Genomic DNA, 21,301 nt, shown 5'->3' on the forward strand with positions numbered 1-21,301 from the left:
ATGTATATTACCCTACATGTATATTACCCTACATGTATATTACCCCTACTTACATGTATATTACCCTACCTACATGTATATTACCCCTACCTACATGTATATTACCCTACATGTATATTACCCTACCTACATGTATATTACCCCTACCTACATGTATATTACCCTACATGTATATTACCCTACCTACATGTATATTACCCTATATGTATATTACCCTACCTACATGTATATTACCCTACATGTATATTACCCTAAATGTATATTACCCTACCTACATGTATATTACCCTACCTACATGTATATTACCCTACCTACATGTATATTACCCCTACCTATATGTATATTACCCTACATGTATATTACCCTACATGTATATTACCCTACATGTATATTACCCTACATGTATATTACCCTACCTACATGTATATTAACCCTACCTACATGTATATTACCATACATGTATATTACCTCTACCTACATGTATATTACCCTACATGTATATTACCCTACATGTATATTACCCTACATGTATATTACCCTACCTACATGTATATTACCCTACATGTATATTACCTCTACCTACATGTATATTACCCTACCTACATGTATATTACCCCTACCTACATGTATATTACCCTACATGTATATTACCCTACCTACATGTATATTACCCCTACCTACATGTATATTACACTACATGTATATTACCCCTACCTACATGTATATTACCCTACATGTATATTACCCTACATGTATATTACCCTACATGTATATTACCCCTACTTACATGTATATTACCCTACCTACATGTATATTACCCTACATGTATATTACCCTACATGTATATTACCCTACATGTATATTACCCCTACTTACATGTATATTACCCTACCTACATGTATATTACCCCTACCTACATGTATATTACCCTACCTACATGTATATTACCCTACCTACATGTATATTACCCCTACCTATATGTATATTACCCTACATGTATATTACCCTACATGTATATTACCCTACATGTATATTACCCTACATGTATATTACCATACATGTATATTACCTCTACCTACATGTATATTACCCTACATGTATATTACCCTACATGTATATTACCCTACATGTATATTACCCTACCTACATGTATATTACCCTACATGTATATTACCTCTACCTACATGTATATTACCCTACATGTATATTACCCTACATGTATATTACCCTACATGTATATTACCCTACATGTATATTACCCTACATGTATATTACCCTACATGTATATTACCTCTACCTACATGTATATTACCCTACATGTATATTACCCTACCTACATGTATATTACCCTACATGTATATTACCCTAAATGTATTTTACCCTACATGTATATTACACTACATGTATATTACCCTACCTACATGTATATTACCCTACATGTATATTACCCTATTTGTATATTACCCTATATGTATATTACCCCTACCTACATGTATATTACCCTACATGTATATTACCCTACCTACATGTATATTACCCCTACCTACATGTATATTACCATACATGTATATTACCCTACCTACATGTATATTACCCTACATGTATATTACCCTAAATGTATTTTACCCTACATGTATATTACCCCTACCTACATGTATATTACCATACATGTATATTACCCTACCTACATGTATATTACCCTACATGAATATTACCCCTACCTACATGTATATTACCCTACATGTATTTTACCCTACATGTATATTACCCCTACCTACATTATATATTACCATACATGTATATTACCCTACCTACATGTATATTACCCTACATGTATATTACCCTACATGTATATTACCCTACATGTATATTACCCTACATGTATTTTACCCTACATGTATATTACCCCTACCTACATGTATATTACCCCTACCTACATGTATATTACCCTACATGTATATTACCCTACATGTATATTACCCTACATGTATATTACCCTACATGTATATTACCCTACATGTATATTACCCCTACTTACATGTATATTACCCTACCTACATGTATATTACCCCTACCTACATGTATATTACCCTACATGTATATTACCCTACCTACATGTATATTATCCCTACCTACATGTATATTACACTACATGTATATTACCCCTACCTACATGTATATTACCCTACATGTATATTACCCTACATGTATATTACCCTACATGTATATTACCCTACATGTATATTACCCCTACTTACATGTATATTACCCTACCTACATGTATATTACCCCTACCTACATGTATATTACCCTACATGTATATTACCCTACCTACATGTATATTACCCCTACCTACATGTATATTACACTACATGTATATTACCCCTACCTACATGTATATTACACTACATGTATATTACCCCTACTTACATGTATATTACCCTACCTACATGTATATTACCCTACATGTATATTACCCTACATGTATATTACCCTACATGTATATTATCCCTACTTACATGTATATTACCCTACCTACATGTATATTACCCCTACCTACATGTATATTACCCTACATGTATATTACCCTACCTACATGTATATTACCCCTACCTACATGTATATTACCCTACATGTATATTACCCTACCTACATGTATATTACCCTACATGTATATTACCCTAAATGTATATTACCCTACCTACATGTATATTACCCTACCTACATGTATATTACCCTACCTACATGTATATTACCCCTACCTATATGTATATTACCCTACATGTATATTACCCTACATGTATATTACCCTACATGTATATTACCCTACATGTATATTACCCTACATGTATATTACCCTACATGTATATTACCCTACCTACATGTATATTAACCCTTCCTACATGTATATTACCATACATGTATATTACCTCTACCTACATGTATATTACCCTACATGTATATTACCCTACATGTATATTACCCTACCTACATGTATATTACCCTACATGTATATTACCTCTACCTACATGTATATTACCCTACCTACATGTATATTACCCCTACCTACATGTATATTACCCTACATGTATATTACCCTACCTACATGTATATTACCCCTACCTACATGTATATTACACTACATGTATATTACCCCTACCTACATGTATATTACCCTACATGTATATTACCCTACATGTATATTACCCTACATGTATATTACCCCTACTTACATGTATATTACCCTACCTACATGTATATTACCCCTACCTACATGTATATTACCCTACATGTATATTACCCTACATGTATATTACCCTACATGTATATTACCCCTACTTACATGTATATTACCCTACCTACATGTATATTACCCCTACCTACATGTATATTACCCTACCTACATGTATATTACCCTACCTACATGTATATTACCCCTACCTATATGTATATTACCCTACATGTATATTACCCTACATGTATATTACCCTACATGTATATTACCCTACATGTATATTACCCTACCTACATGTATATTACCCTACATGTATATTACCTCTACCTACATGTATATTACCCTACATGTATATTACCCTACATGTATATTACCCTACATGTATATTACCCTACATGTATATTACCCTACATGTATATTACCTCTACCTACATGTATATTACCCTACATGTATATTACCCTACCTACATGTATATTACCCTACATGTATATTACCCTAAATGTATTTTACCCTACATGTATATTACACTACATGTATATTACCCTACCTACATGTATATTACCCTACATGTATATTACCCTATATGTATATTACCCTATATGTATATTACCCCTACCTACATGTATATTACCCTACATGTATATTACCCTACCTACATGTATATTACCCCTACCTACATGTATATTACCATACATGTATATTACCCTACCTACATGTATATTACCCTACATGTATATTACCCTAAATGTATTTTACCCTACATGTATATTACCCCTACCTACATGTATATTACCATACATGTATATTACCCTACCTACATGTATATTACCCTACATGTATATTACCCCTACCTACATGTATATTACCCTACATGTATTTTACCCTACATGTATATTACCCCTACCTACATGTATATTACCCTACATGTATATTACCCTACCTACATGTATATTACCCTACATGTATATTACCCTACATGTATATTACCCTACATGTATATTACCCTACATGTATTTTACCCTACATGTATATTACCCCTACCTACATGTATATTACCCCTACCTACATGTATATTACCCTACATGTATATTACCCTACATGTATATTACCCTACATGTATTTTACCCTACATGTATATTACCCTACATGTATATTACCCTACCTACATGTATATTACACCTACCTATATGTATATTACCCTACATGTATATTACCCTACATGTATATTACCCTACCTACATGTATATTACCCTACATGTATATTACCCTACCTACATGTATATTACCCTACATGTATATTACCCTACATGTATATTACCTCTACTGGTATATTACCCCTACCTATATGTATATTACCCTACATGTATATTACCCTACATGTATATTACCCTACATGTATATTACCCCTACCTACATGTATATTACCCTACATGTATTTTACCCTACATGTATATTACCTCTACATACATGTATATTACCCTACATGTATATTATCCTACATGTATATTACCCTACATGTATATTACCCTACATTTATTTTACCCTACATGTATATTACCCCTACCTACATGTATATTACCTCTACCTACATGTATATTACCCTACATGTATTTTACCCTACCTACATGTATATTACCCTACATGTATATTACCGTACATGCATATTACCCCTACCTACATGTAAATTACCCCTACCTACATGTATATTACCCTACATTTATATTACCCTACCTACATGTATATTACCCTACATGTATATTACCCTACATGTATATTACCCTACCTACATGTATATTACCCCTACCTACATGTATATTACCCTACATGTATATTACCCTACATGTATATTACCCTACATGTATATTACCCCTACCTACATGTATATTACCTCTACTGGTATATTACCCCTACCTACATGTATATTACCCTACATGTATATTACCCTACATGTATATTACCCTACATGTATATTACCCTACATGTATATTACCCTACCTACATGTATATTACCCCTACCTACATGTATATTACCATACATGTATATTACCCTACATGTATATTACCTTACCTACATGTATATTACCCTACCTACATGTATATTACCTCTACTGGCATATTACCCCTACCTACATGTATATTACCCTATATGTATATTACCCTACATGTATATTACCCTAAATGTATATTACCCTACATGTATATTACCCTACATGTATATTACCCTACATGTATATTAGCCTACATGTATATTACCCTACATTTATATTACCCTAAATGTATATTACCCTACATTTATATTACCCTATATGTATATTACCCTACATGTATATTACCCTAAATGTATATTACCCTACATGTATATTACCCTACATGTATATTACCCTACATGTATATTACACTACATGTATATTACCCTACATGTATATTGCCCTACATGTATATTACCCCTACTTACATGTATATTACCCTACCTACATGTATATTACCCTATATGTATATTACCCTACATGTATATTACACTACATGTATATTACCCTACATGTATATTACACTACATGTATATTACCCTACCTACATGTATATTACCCTACCTACATGTATATTACCCCTACCTACATGTATATTACCCTACATGTATATTACCCTACCTACATGTATATTACCCTACCTACATGTATATTACCCCTACCTACATGTATATTACCCTACATGTATATTACCCTACCTACATGTATATTACCCCTACCTACATGTATATTACACTACATGTATATTACCCCTACCTACATGTATATTACCCTACATGTATATTACCCTACATGTATATTACCCCTACCTACATGTATATTACACTACATGTATATTGCCCCTACCTACATGTATATTACCCTACATGTATATTACCCTACATGTATATTACCCTACATGTATATTACCCCTACTTACATGTATATTACCCTACCTACATGTATATTACCCCTACCTACATGTATATTACCCTACATGTATATTACCCTACCTACATGTATATTCCCCCTACCTACATGTATATTACCCCTACTTACATGTATATTACCCTACATGTATATTACCCTACATGTATATTACCCTACATGTATATTACCCTACATGTATATTACCCCTACTTACATGTATATTACCCTACCTACATGTATATTACCCCTACCTACATGTATATTACCCTACATGTATATTACCCTACCTACATGTATATTACCCCTACCTACATGTATATTACACTACATGTATATTACCCCTACCTACATGTATATTACCCTACATGTATATTACCCTACATGTATATTACCCTACATGTATATTACCCTACATGTATATTACCCTACATGTATATTACCCCTACTTACATGTATATTACCCTACCTACATGTATATTACCCCTACCTACATGTATATTACCCTACATGTATATTACCCTACCTACATGTATATTACCCCTACCTACATGTATATTACACTACATGTATATTACCCCTACCTACATGTATATTACACTACATGTATATTACCCCTACTTACATGTATATTACCCTACCTACATGTATATTACCCTACATGTATATTACCCTACATGTATATTACCCTACATGTATATTACCCCTACTTACATGTATATTACCCTACCTACATGTATATTACCCTACATGTATATTACCCTACATGTATATTACCCTACATGTATATTACCCCTACTTACATGTATATTACCCTACCTACATGTATATTACCCCTACCTACATGTATATTACCCTACATGTATATTACCCTACCTACATGTATATTACCCCTACCTACATGTATATTACCCTACATGTATATTACCCTACCTACATGTATATTACCCTATATGTATATTACCCTACCTACATGTATATTACCCTACATGTATATTACCCTAAATGTATATTACCCTACCTACATGTATATTACCCTACCTACATGAATATTACCCTACCTACATGTATATTACCCCTACCTATATGTATATTACCCTACATGTATATTACCCTACATGTATATTACCCTACATGTATATTACCCTACCTACATGTATATTACCCTACATGTATATTACCCTACATGTATATTACCCTACATGTATATTACCCTACCTACATGTATATTACCCCTACCTACATGTATATTACCCTACATGTATATTACCCTACATGTATATTACCCTACATGTATATTACCCTACATGTATATTACCTCTACCTACATGTATATTACCCTACATGTATATTACCCTACCTACATGTATATTACCCTACATGTATATTACCCTAAATGTATTTTACCCTACATGTATATTACACTACATGTATATTACCCTAACTACATGTATATTACCCTACATGTATATTACCCTATATGTATATTACCCTATATGTATATTACCCCTACCTACATGTATATTACCCTACATGTATATTACCCTACCTACATGTATATTACCCCTACCTACATGTATATTACCATACATGTATATTACCCTACCTACATGTATATTACCCTACATGTATATTACCCTAAATGTATTTTACCCTACATGTATATTACCCCTACCTACATGTATATTACCATACATGTATATTACCCTACCTACATGTATATTACCCTACATGTATATTACCCCTACCTACATGTATATTACCCTACATGTATATTACCCTACATGTATATTACCCTACATGTATTTTACCCTACATGTATATTACCACTACCTACATGTATATTACCATACATGTATATTACCCTACCTACATGTATATTACCCTACATGTATATTACACTACATGTATATTACCCTACATGTATTTTACCCTACATGTATATTACCCTACATGTATATTACCCTACCTACATGTATATTACCCCTACCTATATGTATATTACCCTACATGTATATTACCCTACATGTATATCACCCTACCTACATGTATATTACCCTACATGTATATTACCCTACCTACATGTATATTACCCTACATGTATATTACCCTACATGTATATTACCTCTACCTACATGTATATTACCCTACATGTATATTACCCTACATGTATATTACCCCTACCTACATGTATATTACCCTACATGTATTTTACCCTACATGTATATTACCCTACATGTATATTACCCTACATGTATTTTACCCTACATGTATATTACCTCTACCTACATGTATATTACCCTACCTACATGTATATTACCCTACATGTATATTATCCTACATGTATATTACCCTACATGTATATTACCCTACATTTATTTTACCCTACATGTATATTACCCCTACCTACATGTATATTACCTCTACCTACATGTATATTACCCTACATGTATATTACCCTACATGTATTTTACCCTACCTACATGTATATTACCCTACATGCATATTACCCCTACCTACATGTAAATTACCTCTACCTACATGTATATTACCCTACATGTATATTACCCTACATGCATTTTACCCTACATGTATTTTACCCTTCATGTATATTACCCTACATGTATATTACCCTACCTACATGTATATTACCCTACATGTATATTACCCTACATGTATATTACCTCTACCTACATGTATATTACCTCTACCTACATGTATATTACCCTACATGTATATTACCCTACATGTATTTTACCCTACCTACATGTATATTACCCTACCTACATGTATATTACCCTACCTACATGTATATTACCCTACATGCATATTACCCTACATGTATATTACCCTATATGTATATTACCCTATATGTATATTACCCTACCTGTATATTACCCTACATGTATATTACCCTATATGTATATTACCCTATATGTATATTACCCTACATGTATATTACCCTACCTACATGTATATTACCCTACCTGTATATTACCCTATATGTATATTACCCTATATGTATATTACCCTACATGTATATTACCCTACCTACATGTATATTACCCTTCATGTATATTACCCTACCTACATGTATATTACCCTACATGTATATTACCCTACATGTATATTACCTCTACCTACATGTATATTACCTCTACCTACATGTATATTACCCTACCTACATGTATATTACCCTACATGTATATTACCCTACATGTATATTACCCTACATGCATATTACCCTACATGTATATTAGCCTAAATGTATATTACCCCTACCTACATGTATATTACCCTACATGTATATTACCCTACATGTATATTACCCTACATGCATATTACCCTACATGTATATTACCCTAAATGTATATTACCGCTACCTACATGTATATTACCCCTACCTACATGTATATTACCTCTACCTACATGTATATTACCCCTACCTACATGTATATTGCCCTACATGTATATTACCCCTACCTACATGTATATTACCCTACATGTATATTACCCTACATGTATATTACCCTACCTACATGTATATTACCCTACCTACATGTATATTACCCTACATGTATATTACCCTACATGTATATTACCCTACCTACATGTATATTACCCCTACCTACATGTATATTACCTCTACCTACATGTATATTTCCCCTACCTACATGTATATTACCTCTACCTACATGTATATTACGCCTACCTACATGTATATTACCCCTACCTACATGTATATTGCCTTACATGTATATTACCCTTACCTACATGTATATTACCCTAAATGTATATTGCCCTACATGTATTTTACCCTACATGTATATTCCCCTACATGTATATTACCCTACATGTATATTACCCTACATGTATATTACCTCTACCTACATGTATATTACCCCTACCTACATGTATTTTACCCTACATGTATATTACCCTACATGTATATTACCCTACCTACATGTATATTACCCCTACCTACATGTATATTACCCCTACCTACATGTATATTACCTCTACCTACATGTATATTACCTCTACCTACATGTATATCACCCAACATGTATATTACCCTACATGTATATTACCCTACCTACATGTATATTACCCCTACCTACATGTATATTACCCCTACCTACATGTATATTACCTCTACCTACATGTATATTACCCCTACCTACATGTATATTACCCTACATGTATATTACCCTACATGTATATTACCCTACATGTATATTACCCTACCTACATGTATATTACCCCTACCTACATGTATATTACCCTACATATATATTACCCTAAATGTATATTACCCTACATGTATTTTACCCTACCTGTATATTACCTCTACCTACATGTATATTACCCCTACCTACATTTTTTTTTACCCTACATGTATATTACCCCTACATGTATATTACCCTACCTACATGTATATTACCTCTACCTACATGTATATTACCTCTACCTACATGTATATTACCCTACATGTATATTACCCTACCTACATGTATATTACCTCTACCTACATGTATATTACCTCTACCTACATGTATATTACCCCTACCTACATGTATATTACCTCTACCTACATGTATATTACCCCTACCTACATGTATATTACCCCTACATGTATATTACCTCTACCTACATGTATTTTACCCTACATGTATATTACCCTACCTACATGTATTTTACCCTACATGTATATTACCCTACCTACATGTATATTACCCTACATGTATATTACCTCTACCTACATGTATATTACCTCTACCTACATGTATATTACCCCTACCTAGATGTATATTACCCTACATGTATATTACCTCTACCTACATGTATATTACCCTACATGTATATTACCCTACATGTATATTACCTCTACCTACATGTATATTACCCTACATGTATATTACGCTACATGTATATTACCTCTACCTACATGTATATTACCCCTACCTACATGTATATTGCCCTACATGTATATTACCCCTACCTACATGTATATTACCCTACATGTATATTACCCTACATGTATATTACCCTACATGTATATTACCCTACATGTATATTACCCTACATGTATATTACCCTACATGTATATTACCCCTACCTACATGTATATTACCCTACATGTATATTACCCTACATTTATATTACCCTACATGTATATTACCCTACATGTATATTACCCTACATGTATATTACCCTACCTACATGTATATTACCCTACATGTATATTACCCTACATGTATATTACCCTACATGTATATTACCCTACATGTATATTACCCTAAATGTATATTACCCTACATGTATTTTACCCTACATGTATATTACCTCTACCTACATGTATATTACCCCTACCTACATGTATATTACCCCTACCTACATGTATATTACCTCTACCTACATGTATATTACCCCTACCTACATGTATATTGCCCTACATGTATATTACCCCTACCTACATGTATATTACCCTACATGTATATTACCCTACATGTATATTACCCTACATGTATATTACCCTACATGTATATTACCTCTACCTACATGTATATTACCCTACCTACATGTATATTACCCTACATGTATATTACCCTACCTACATGTATATTACCCTACATGTATATTACCTCTACCTACATGTATATTACCCCTACCTACATGTATATTACCCTACATGTATATTACCCTACATGCATATTACCCTACATGTATATTACCCTATATGTATATTACCCTATATGTATATTACCCCTACCTACATGTATATTACCCTATATGTATATTACCCTACATGTATATTACCCTACATGTATATTACCCTACATGTATATTACCCTACATGTATATTACCCTTTATGTATATTACCCTACATGTATATTACCCTATATGTATATTACCCTACATGCATATTACCTTACATGCATATTACCCTATATGTATATTGCCCTACATGTATATTACCCTACCTACATGTATATTACCCTACCTACATGTATATTACCCTACATGCATATTACCCTACATGTATATTACCCTACAAGTATATTACCCTATATGTATATTACCCTATATGTATATTACCCCTACCTACATGTATATTACCCTATATGTATATTGCCCTACATGTATATTACCCTACCTACATGTATATTACCCTACCTACATGTATATTACCCTACATGTATATTACCCTACATGTATATTACCTCTACCTACATGTATATTACCCTACCTACATGTATATTACCCTACCTACATGTATATTACCCCTACCTACATGTATATTACCCCTACATACATGTATATTACCCTACATGTATATTACCCTACATGTATATTACCCTACATGCATATTACCCTTCATGTATATTACCCTACATGTATATTACCCTACATGTATATTACCCTACCTACATGTATATTACCCCTACCTACATGTATATTACCTCTACCTACATGTATATTACCCCTACCTACATGTATATTACCTCTACCTACATGTATATTACCCCTACCTACATGTATATTGCCCTACATGTATATTACCCCTACCTACATGTATATTACCCTACATGTATATTACCCTACATGTATATTACCCTACCTACATGTATATTACCCTACCTACATGTATATTACCCTACATGTATATTACCCTACATGTATATTACCCTACCTACATGTATATTACCCCTACCTACATGTATATTACCTCTACCTACATGTATATTACCCCTACCTTCATGTATATTACCCCTACCTACATGTATATTACCTCTACCTACATGTATATTACCCCTACCTACATGTATATTGCCCTACATGTATATTACCCCTACCTACATGTATATTACCCTACATGTATATTACCCTACATGTATATTACCCTACCTACATGTATATTACCCTACCTACATGTATATTACCCTACATGTATATTACCCTACATGTATATTACCCTACCTACATGTATATTACCCCTACCTACATGTATATTACTTCTACCTACATGTATATTACCCCTACCTACATGTATATTACCTCTACCTACATGTATATTACTTCTACCTACATGTATATTACCCCTACCTACATGTATATTACCCCTACCTACATGTATATTGCCTTACATGTATATTACCCCTACCTACATGTATATTACCCTACATGTATTTTACCCTACATATATATTACCCTAAATGTATATTGCCCTACATGTATTTTACCCTACATGTAAATTCCCCTACATGTATATTACCCCTACCTACATGTATATTACCCTACATGTATATCACCCAACATGTATATTACCCTACATGTATATTACCCTACATGTATATTACCTCTACCTACATGTATATTACCCCTAACTACATGTATATTACCCCTACCTACATGTATATTACCTCTACCTACATGTATATTACCCCTACCTACATGTATATTACCCTACATGTATATTACCCTACATGTATATTACCCTACATGTATATTACCCTACATGTATATTACCCTACCTACATGTATATTACCCCTACCTACATGTATATTACCCTACATGTATATTACCCTACATGTATATTACCCTACATATATATTACCCTAAATGTATATTACCCTACATGTATTTTACCCTACATGTATATTACCCTACATGTATATTACCCTACATGTATTTTACCCTACATGTATATTACCTCTACCTACATGTATATTACCCTACATGTATATTACCCTACATGTATATTACCTCTACCTACATGTATATTACCCTACACGTATATTACGCTACATGTATATTACCTCTACCTACATGTATATTACCCCTACCTACATGTATATTGCCCTACATGTATATTACCCCTACCTACATGTATATTACCCTACATGTATATTACCCTACATGTATATTACCCTACATGTATATTACCCTACATGTATATTACCCTACATGTATATTACCCTACATGTATATTACCCCTACCTACATGTATATTACCCTACATGTATATTACCCTACATTTATATTACCCTACATGTATATTACCCTACATGTATATTACCCTAACTACATGTATATTACCCTTCATGTATATTACCCTACCTACATATATATTACCCTACATGTATATTACCCTACATGTATATTACCCTACATGTATATTACCCCTACCTACATGTATATTACCCTACATGTATATTACCCTACATGTATATTACCCTACCTACATATATATTACCCTACCTACATGTATATTACCCCTACCTACATGTATATTACCCCTACCTACATGTATATTACCTCTACCTACATGTATATTACCCTACCTACATGTATATTACCCTACATGTATGTTACCCTACATGTATATTACCCTACATGTATATTACCCTACCTACATGTATATTACCCCTACCTACATGTATGTTACCCTACATGTATATTGCCCTACATGTATATTACCCTATCTACATGTATATTACCCCTACCTACATGTATATTACCCTACATGTATATTACCCTACCTACATGTATATTACCCTACATGTATATTACCCTACATGTATATTACTGTATATTACCCTACCTACATGTATATTACCCCTACCTACATGTATATTACCCTACATGTATATTACCCTTCATGTATATCACCCTACATGTATATTACCCTACCTACATGTATTTTACCCTACATGTATATTACCCTACATGTATATTACCCTACATGTATATTACCCTACATGTATATTACCCTACCTACATGTATATTACCCTACATGTATATTACCCTACATGTATATTACCCCTACCTACATGTATATTACCCCTACCTACATGTATATTACCCTACCTACATGTATATTACCCCTACCTACATGTACAGTGCCTTGCGAAAGTATTCGCCCCCCTTGAACTTTGCAACCTTTTGCCACATTTCAGGCTTCAAACATAAAGATATAAAACTGTATTTTTTTGTGAAGAATCAACAACAAGTGGGACACAATCATGAAGTGGAACGACATTTATTGGATATTTCAAACTTTTTTAACAAATCAAAAACTGAAAAATTGGGCGTGCAAAATTATTCAGCCCCTTTACTTTCAGTGCAGCAAACTCTCTCCAGAAGTTCAGTGAGGATCTCTGAATGATCCAATGTTGACCTAAATGACTAATGATGATAAATACAATCCACCTGTGTGTAATCAAGTCTCCGTATAAATGCACCTGCACTGTGATAGTCTCAGAGGTCCGTTAAAAGCGCAGAGAGCATCATGAAGAACAAGGAACACACCAGGCAGGTCCGAGATACTGTTGTGAAGAAGTTTAAAGCCGGATTTGGATACAAAAATATTTCAACATCCCAAGGAGCACTGTGCAAGCGATAATATTGAAATGGAAGGAGTATCAGACCACTGCAAATCTACCAAGACCTGGCCGTCCCTCTAAACTTTCAGCTCATACAAGGAGAAGACTGATCAGAGATGCAGCCAAGAGGCCCATGATCACTCTGGATGAACTGCAGAGATCTACAGCTGAGGTGGGAGACTCTGTCCATAGGACAACAATCAGTCGTATATTGCACAAATCTGGCCTTTATGGAAGAGTGGCAAGAAGAAAGCCATTTCTTAAAGATATCCATAAAAAGTGTCGTTTAAAGTTTGCCACAAGCCACCTGGGAGACACACCAAACATGTGAAAGAAGGTGCTCTGGTCAGATGAAACCAAAATTGAACTTTTTGGCAACAATGCAAAACGTTATGTTCGGCGTAAAAGCAACACAGCTGAACACACCATCCCCACTGTCAAACATGGTGGTGGCAGCATCATGGTTTGGGCCTGCTTTTCTTCAGCAGGGACAGGGAAGATGGTTAAAATTGATGGGAAGATGGATGGAGCCAAATACAGGACCATTCTGGAAGAAAACCTGATGGAGTCTGCAAAAGACCTGAGACTGGGACGGAGATTTGTCTTCCAACAAGACAATGATCCAAAACATAAAGCAAAATCTACAATGGAATGGTTCAAAAATAAACATATCCAGGTGTTAGAATGGCCAAGTCAAAGTCCGGACCTGAATCCTATCGAGAATCTGTGGAAAGAACTGAAAACTGCTGTTCACAAATGCTCTCCATCCAACCTCACTGAGCTCGAGCTGTTTTGCAAGGAGGAATGGGAAAAAATGTCAGTCTCTCGATGTGGAAAACTGATAGAGACATACCCCAAGCGACTTACAGCTGTAATCGCAGCAAAAGGTGGCGCTACAAAGTATTAACTTTAGGGGGCTGAATAATTTTGCACGCCCAATTTTTCAGTTTTTGATTTGTTAAAAAAGTTTGAAATATCCAATAAATGTCGTTCCACTTCATGATTGTGTCCCACTTGTTGTTGATTCTTCACAAAAAAATACAGTTTTATATCTTTATGTTTGAAGCCTAAAATGTGGCAAAAGGTCGCAAAGTTCAAGGGGGCCGAATACTTTCGCAAGGCATTGTACATTACCCCTACCTACATGTATATTACCCTACATGTATATTAAACAAGGCTTTAGAGGGATCATCTAATGACAGTGTAGGCCTATATGATCCTGAGACTTTGTGTGCATCCCAATAATCTCTCCTTCGTCTTGAAGTGTGCGTTTATTCACTACTCACCACAAATGTATAATCACTGGATTGGCATATCTTGAGGGTGTTTCTATTTTCCAATCATTTTCTTTTAAACCCATAAAGGGAGGTGTACACTTTGAGGGAGCAAACAGATGTTACCAGACTTTACTGTGACTGAACACACAGATGTTACCAGACTTTACTGTGACTCTGTAGCCCTGAGCACACAGATATTACCAGACTTTACTGTGACTCTGTAGCCCTGAACACACAGATGTTACTAAACATTACTGTGACTCTGTGGCCCTGAGCACACAGATATTACCAGACTTTACTGTGACTCTGTAGCCCTGAGCACACAGATATTACCAGACTTTACTGTGACGCTGTAGCCCTGAGCACACAGATGTTACCAGACTTTACTGTGACTCTGTGGCCCTGAACATACAGATGTTACCAGACTTTACTGTGACTCTGTGGCCCTGAGCACACAGATGTTACCAGACTTTACTGTGACTCTGTGGCCCTGAACACACAGATATTACCAAACATTACTGTGACTCTGTGGCCCTGAACACAAAGATACTACTAAACTTTACTGTGACTCTGACCCTGAATTTATACAGATATATTGATATGTGTACAAATGTTTGTGTAGACAAACTGATAAAAAAATGACAACCATTTTGCCAGGTCCTTTATGTTTGTGCACTAGTAGGCCTATGTCCCTCACTCATACGGTGTGCCATAGACAAACTCAGCTCACTATGTCCTTCACTCATATAGTATGCTATAGACAAACTCAGCTCACTATGTCTTTCACTCATACAGTATGCTATAGACAAACTCAGCTCACTATGTCCTTCACTCATACGGTATGCTATAGACGAACTCAGCTCACTATGTCCTTCACTCATACGGTATGCTATAGACACTCAGCTCACTATGTCCTTCAGTCATACGGTATGCTATAGACAAACTCAGCTCACTATGTCCTTCACTCATACGGTATGCTATAGACACTCAGCTCACTATGTCCTTCACTCATACGGTATGCTATAGACAAACTCAGCTCACTATGTCCTTCACTCATACGGTATGCTATAGACAAACTCAGCTCAATCTAATATTCTCTCTATAGTCAGTGAGACATTACTGACATCTTATTCTGGAATTAGTTGCCTAATTTTCCATAGCTCCGCGGCTCTTTCCACAGATCAGTGATGCAGGGAAGAAGGGAGGTCCCAGGGGTGTGGTCTATAGTCTGCATGGTGACGGATGGATGGATGAGTACATTGTAGGGGAGTGACGAATTGTCCACCCTTGTTTTCATAGTTTTATCCGTAAATTGACAGCTGATTATCGGATCGGATGAGACTCGTGAACGCAAAAAAAACCCCCGGAGTGTTTTAATATGCCTAAATACTGTAAATGTTGACAAAATACCCCCCCCTGCACGTTCTCACTACAAAATAAACAACCTATTCAGAACAGAGCGCAAAGGAGTTTCTGTGTGTCCTCAACTAGCAGCAGACAGCCACGTTTACTGTCACTCAGTCAGAATGCCCATTAGTATTTCATCATTTTCCCTACCCTGGCACCACTTGTTAGATATTAGGCTCATCGATAGCTTGATAACAAACGTCCTCGTCATGTGATTTATCGTAGTAGCAGGCAGCAGCAAACTGAACGATCAGACATGAAGAACATGCGAGGGAAAGGGTGAAATACAGCTTCACTCTATCCAATCAGAGCAGCAGCATCAACATAAAGCCCGCCCTTCTCTTTACAGACAGCAAATTAGCCAGTTGAGTTATTTATAGCCACGCATATGACTGACTCAAAGACAGGACAGTATAGTTTAGAGACTATTTGCTTGCTGGCAATTATTATATATTTTTAAACAAAAATAAGCAGATCACAATTGTATCCAGAACATTGCCCATATCTGTTAAGATACTAATTTTGTCCCACTACTTGGCACATTCCTAGTACATAGGTGCAACCAGGCAGACAGGCAGGCATGCTCAGCACTCCCGGTAAGCAACCAATCACCGTCCATCCAGGCTTAAGAGCCATGCAGGCAGGAAATGGATAGAAGAGGTAGTGAAATATTAATGTGGAATCATGAGGAGAGCTCCATTAGAGGAGGAAAATCAATGGGATGGGAGGGAGGAACACACACACACACACACACACACACACACATACACACACACACACACGCACACATACACTAGGGAAGTGTGCACATATGCAAAAACAAACACACACTCAAGCCATGCACACACACACGCACACGCACACACACACACACACACACACACACACACACACACACACACACACACACACACACACACACACACACACACACACACACACACACACACACACACACACACATACACACTACCCCTTCCTAACTGAGCCCCTTGCTAGCTAAACCAGATGGAGCTAGATTCTAGAAGAGTCTGAAAACATTACTAGCCTTGTTTACTCAATTCCTCTCAATTCATTTGAGAGGGAGTCACCATTGAGACCAGGGTCTCTTTCACAAGGGAGCCCTGAACATACAATATATTAGACAAAATCTAATCAAAATCATGTTTGGCTGGCCTGGGATTGGGGTGGCCTGGGGTTTGGCTGGCCTGGGATTGGGGTGGCCTGGGGTTGTGGTGGCCTGGGGTTTGGCTGGCCTGGGATTGGGGTGGCCTGGGGTTTGGCTGCCCTGGGATTGGGGTGGCCTGGGGTTTGGCTGGCCTGGGATTGGGGTGGCCTGGGGTTTGGCTGGCCTGGGATTGGGGTGGCCTGGGGTTTGACTGGCCTGGGATTGGGGTGGCCTGGGGTTTGGCTGGCCTGGGATTGGGGTGGCCTGGGGTTTGGCTGGCCTGTGTTTGGGGTGGCCTGGGGTTTGGCTGGCCTGGGATTGGGGTGGCCTGGGGTTTGGCTGGCCTGGGGTTTGGCTGGCCTGGGATTGGGGTGGCCTGGGGTTTGGCTGGCCTGGGATTGGGGTGGCCTGGGGTTTGGCTGGCCTGTGGTTGGGCTGGCCTGGGGTTTGGCTGGCCTGGGATTGGGGTGGCCTGGGGTTGGGCTGGGGTTGGGCTAGACTGGACTGAGGTTGGCCTGGGCTGGCCTGGGGTGGGGTTGGGCTGGGCTGGGGCTGTGGTTGGGCTGGGCTGGGCTGGCCTGGGGTGGGGCTGGGCTGGGCTGGCTTGGGGCTGTGGTTGGGCTGGGCTGGCCTGGGGTGGTGCTGGGCTGGGGCTGTGGTTGGGCTGGCCTGGGGTTGGGCTGGGCTGGCCTGGCCTGGGGCTGGGGTTGGGCTGGGCTGGGCTGGGGTGGGGTTGGGCTGGCCTGGCCTGGCCTGGGGCTGGGGCTGGGGCTGGGGTTGGGCTGGGGTGGGGTTGGGCTGGGCTGGTCTGGGGCTGGGGTTGGGCCTGGGGTTGGGCTGGGCTGGGCTGGGGTGGGGTGGGGTTGGGCTGGCCTGGCCTGGCCTGGGGCTGGGGCTGGGGTTGGGCTGGGGTGGGGTTGGGCTGGCCTGGCCTGGGGCTGGGGTTGGGCTGGGCTGGGGTGGGGTTGGGCTGGGCTGGTCTGGGGCTGGGGCTGGGCCTGAGCCTGGGGTTGGGCTGGGCTGGGCTGATCTGGGGTGGGGTTGGGCTGGGGCTGGGGTGGGGTGGGGTTGGGCTGGCCTGGGCCTGGGGTTGGGCTGGGCTGGCCTGGGTTGGGGTTGGGTTGGGCTGGCCTGGGTTTGGGGGTGGTGCTGGGCTTGGGTTAGGGTTGGGCTGGCCTGGCCTGGCCTGGGGTTGGGGTTGGGCTGGCCTGGGGTTGGGGTTGGGCTGGCCTGGGCCTGGGGTGGGTTTGGGCTGGCCTGGTTTTGGGCTGGGCTGGCCTGGGTTGGGGTTGGGGTTGGGCTGGCCTGGGGTGGGGTTGGGTTGGGCTGGCTTGGGGTTGAGCTGGGTTGTGCTGGGATGGGGCTGGGCTGACCTGGGGTTGAGCTGGCCTGGGGCTGGGGTTGGGCTGGCCTGGGCCTGGGCCTGGGGCTGGGGTTGGAGTTGGGCTGGCCTGGGGTTGGGCTGGCCTGGGGTGGGGGTCGGGCTGGCCTGGGGCTGGCCTTGGGCTGGCCTGGGGTTGAGCTGGGTTGTGCTGGGATGGGGCTGGGGCTGGGCTGTATTAAAGCAGTCCCATTGTCCGGCCAGACACAGCTCACAGAACAATAGGGGCTTTATTGTGTGTGTGTGTACACCCTCCCCCCTCCCCCAATACAATAGAAGACACTGCAGACCGTCACTGAAGTGCATTCTGGTGGTAAAATAAAAAAGGAAGGTAAAACAAACAAAAGCAATGATTAAATAAGATCTGAATCCTTAGAAAATGTTTAAAATGTCTGCAATCTACTGTATTTCAAGCATTGTTTACTGTTATTGTGAAAGAAAATACCAATAAAAAAAGAGTTATATAAAATGTCTGAGGTAAAATCAGAGAATAGACACTGGTCTGAACTG

General features: G+C 37.8%; 1 protein-coding gene across 1 annotated transcript; it reads right to left on the reverse strand.

Moving 5' to 3' along the window:
- Positions 1-19,393: 19,393 nt before the first annotated feature.
- Positions 19,394-21,097, reverse strand: LOC139412689 (proline-rich protein 2-like). The gene has a single exon (XM_071159350.1). The coding sequence runs from the start codon at positions 21,095-21,097 to the stop codon at positions 19,394-19,396; it is 1,704 nt and encodes a 567-aa protein (XP_071015451.1).
- Positions 21,098-21,301: the final 204 nt, after the last annotated feature.

Source organism: Oncorhynchus clarkii, chromosome 7, assembly GCF_045791955.1.
Source record: "Oncorhynchus clarkii lewisi isolate Uvic-CL-2024 chromosome 7, UVic_Ocla_1.0, whole genome shotgun sequence".
Lineage (NCBI taxonomy): Eukaryota > Metazoa > Chordata > Actinopteri > Salmoniformes > Salmonidae > Oncorhynchus > Oncorhynchus clarkii.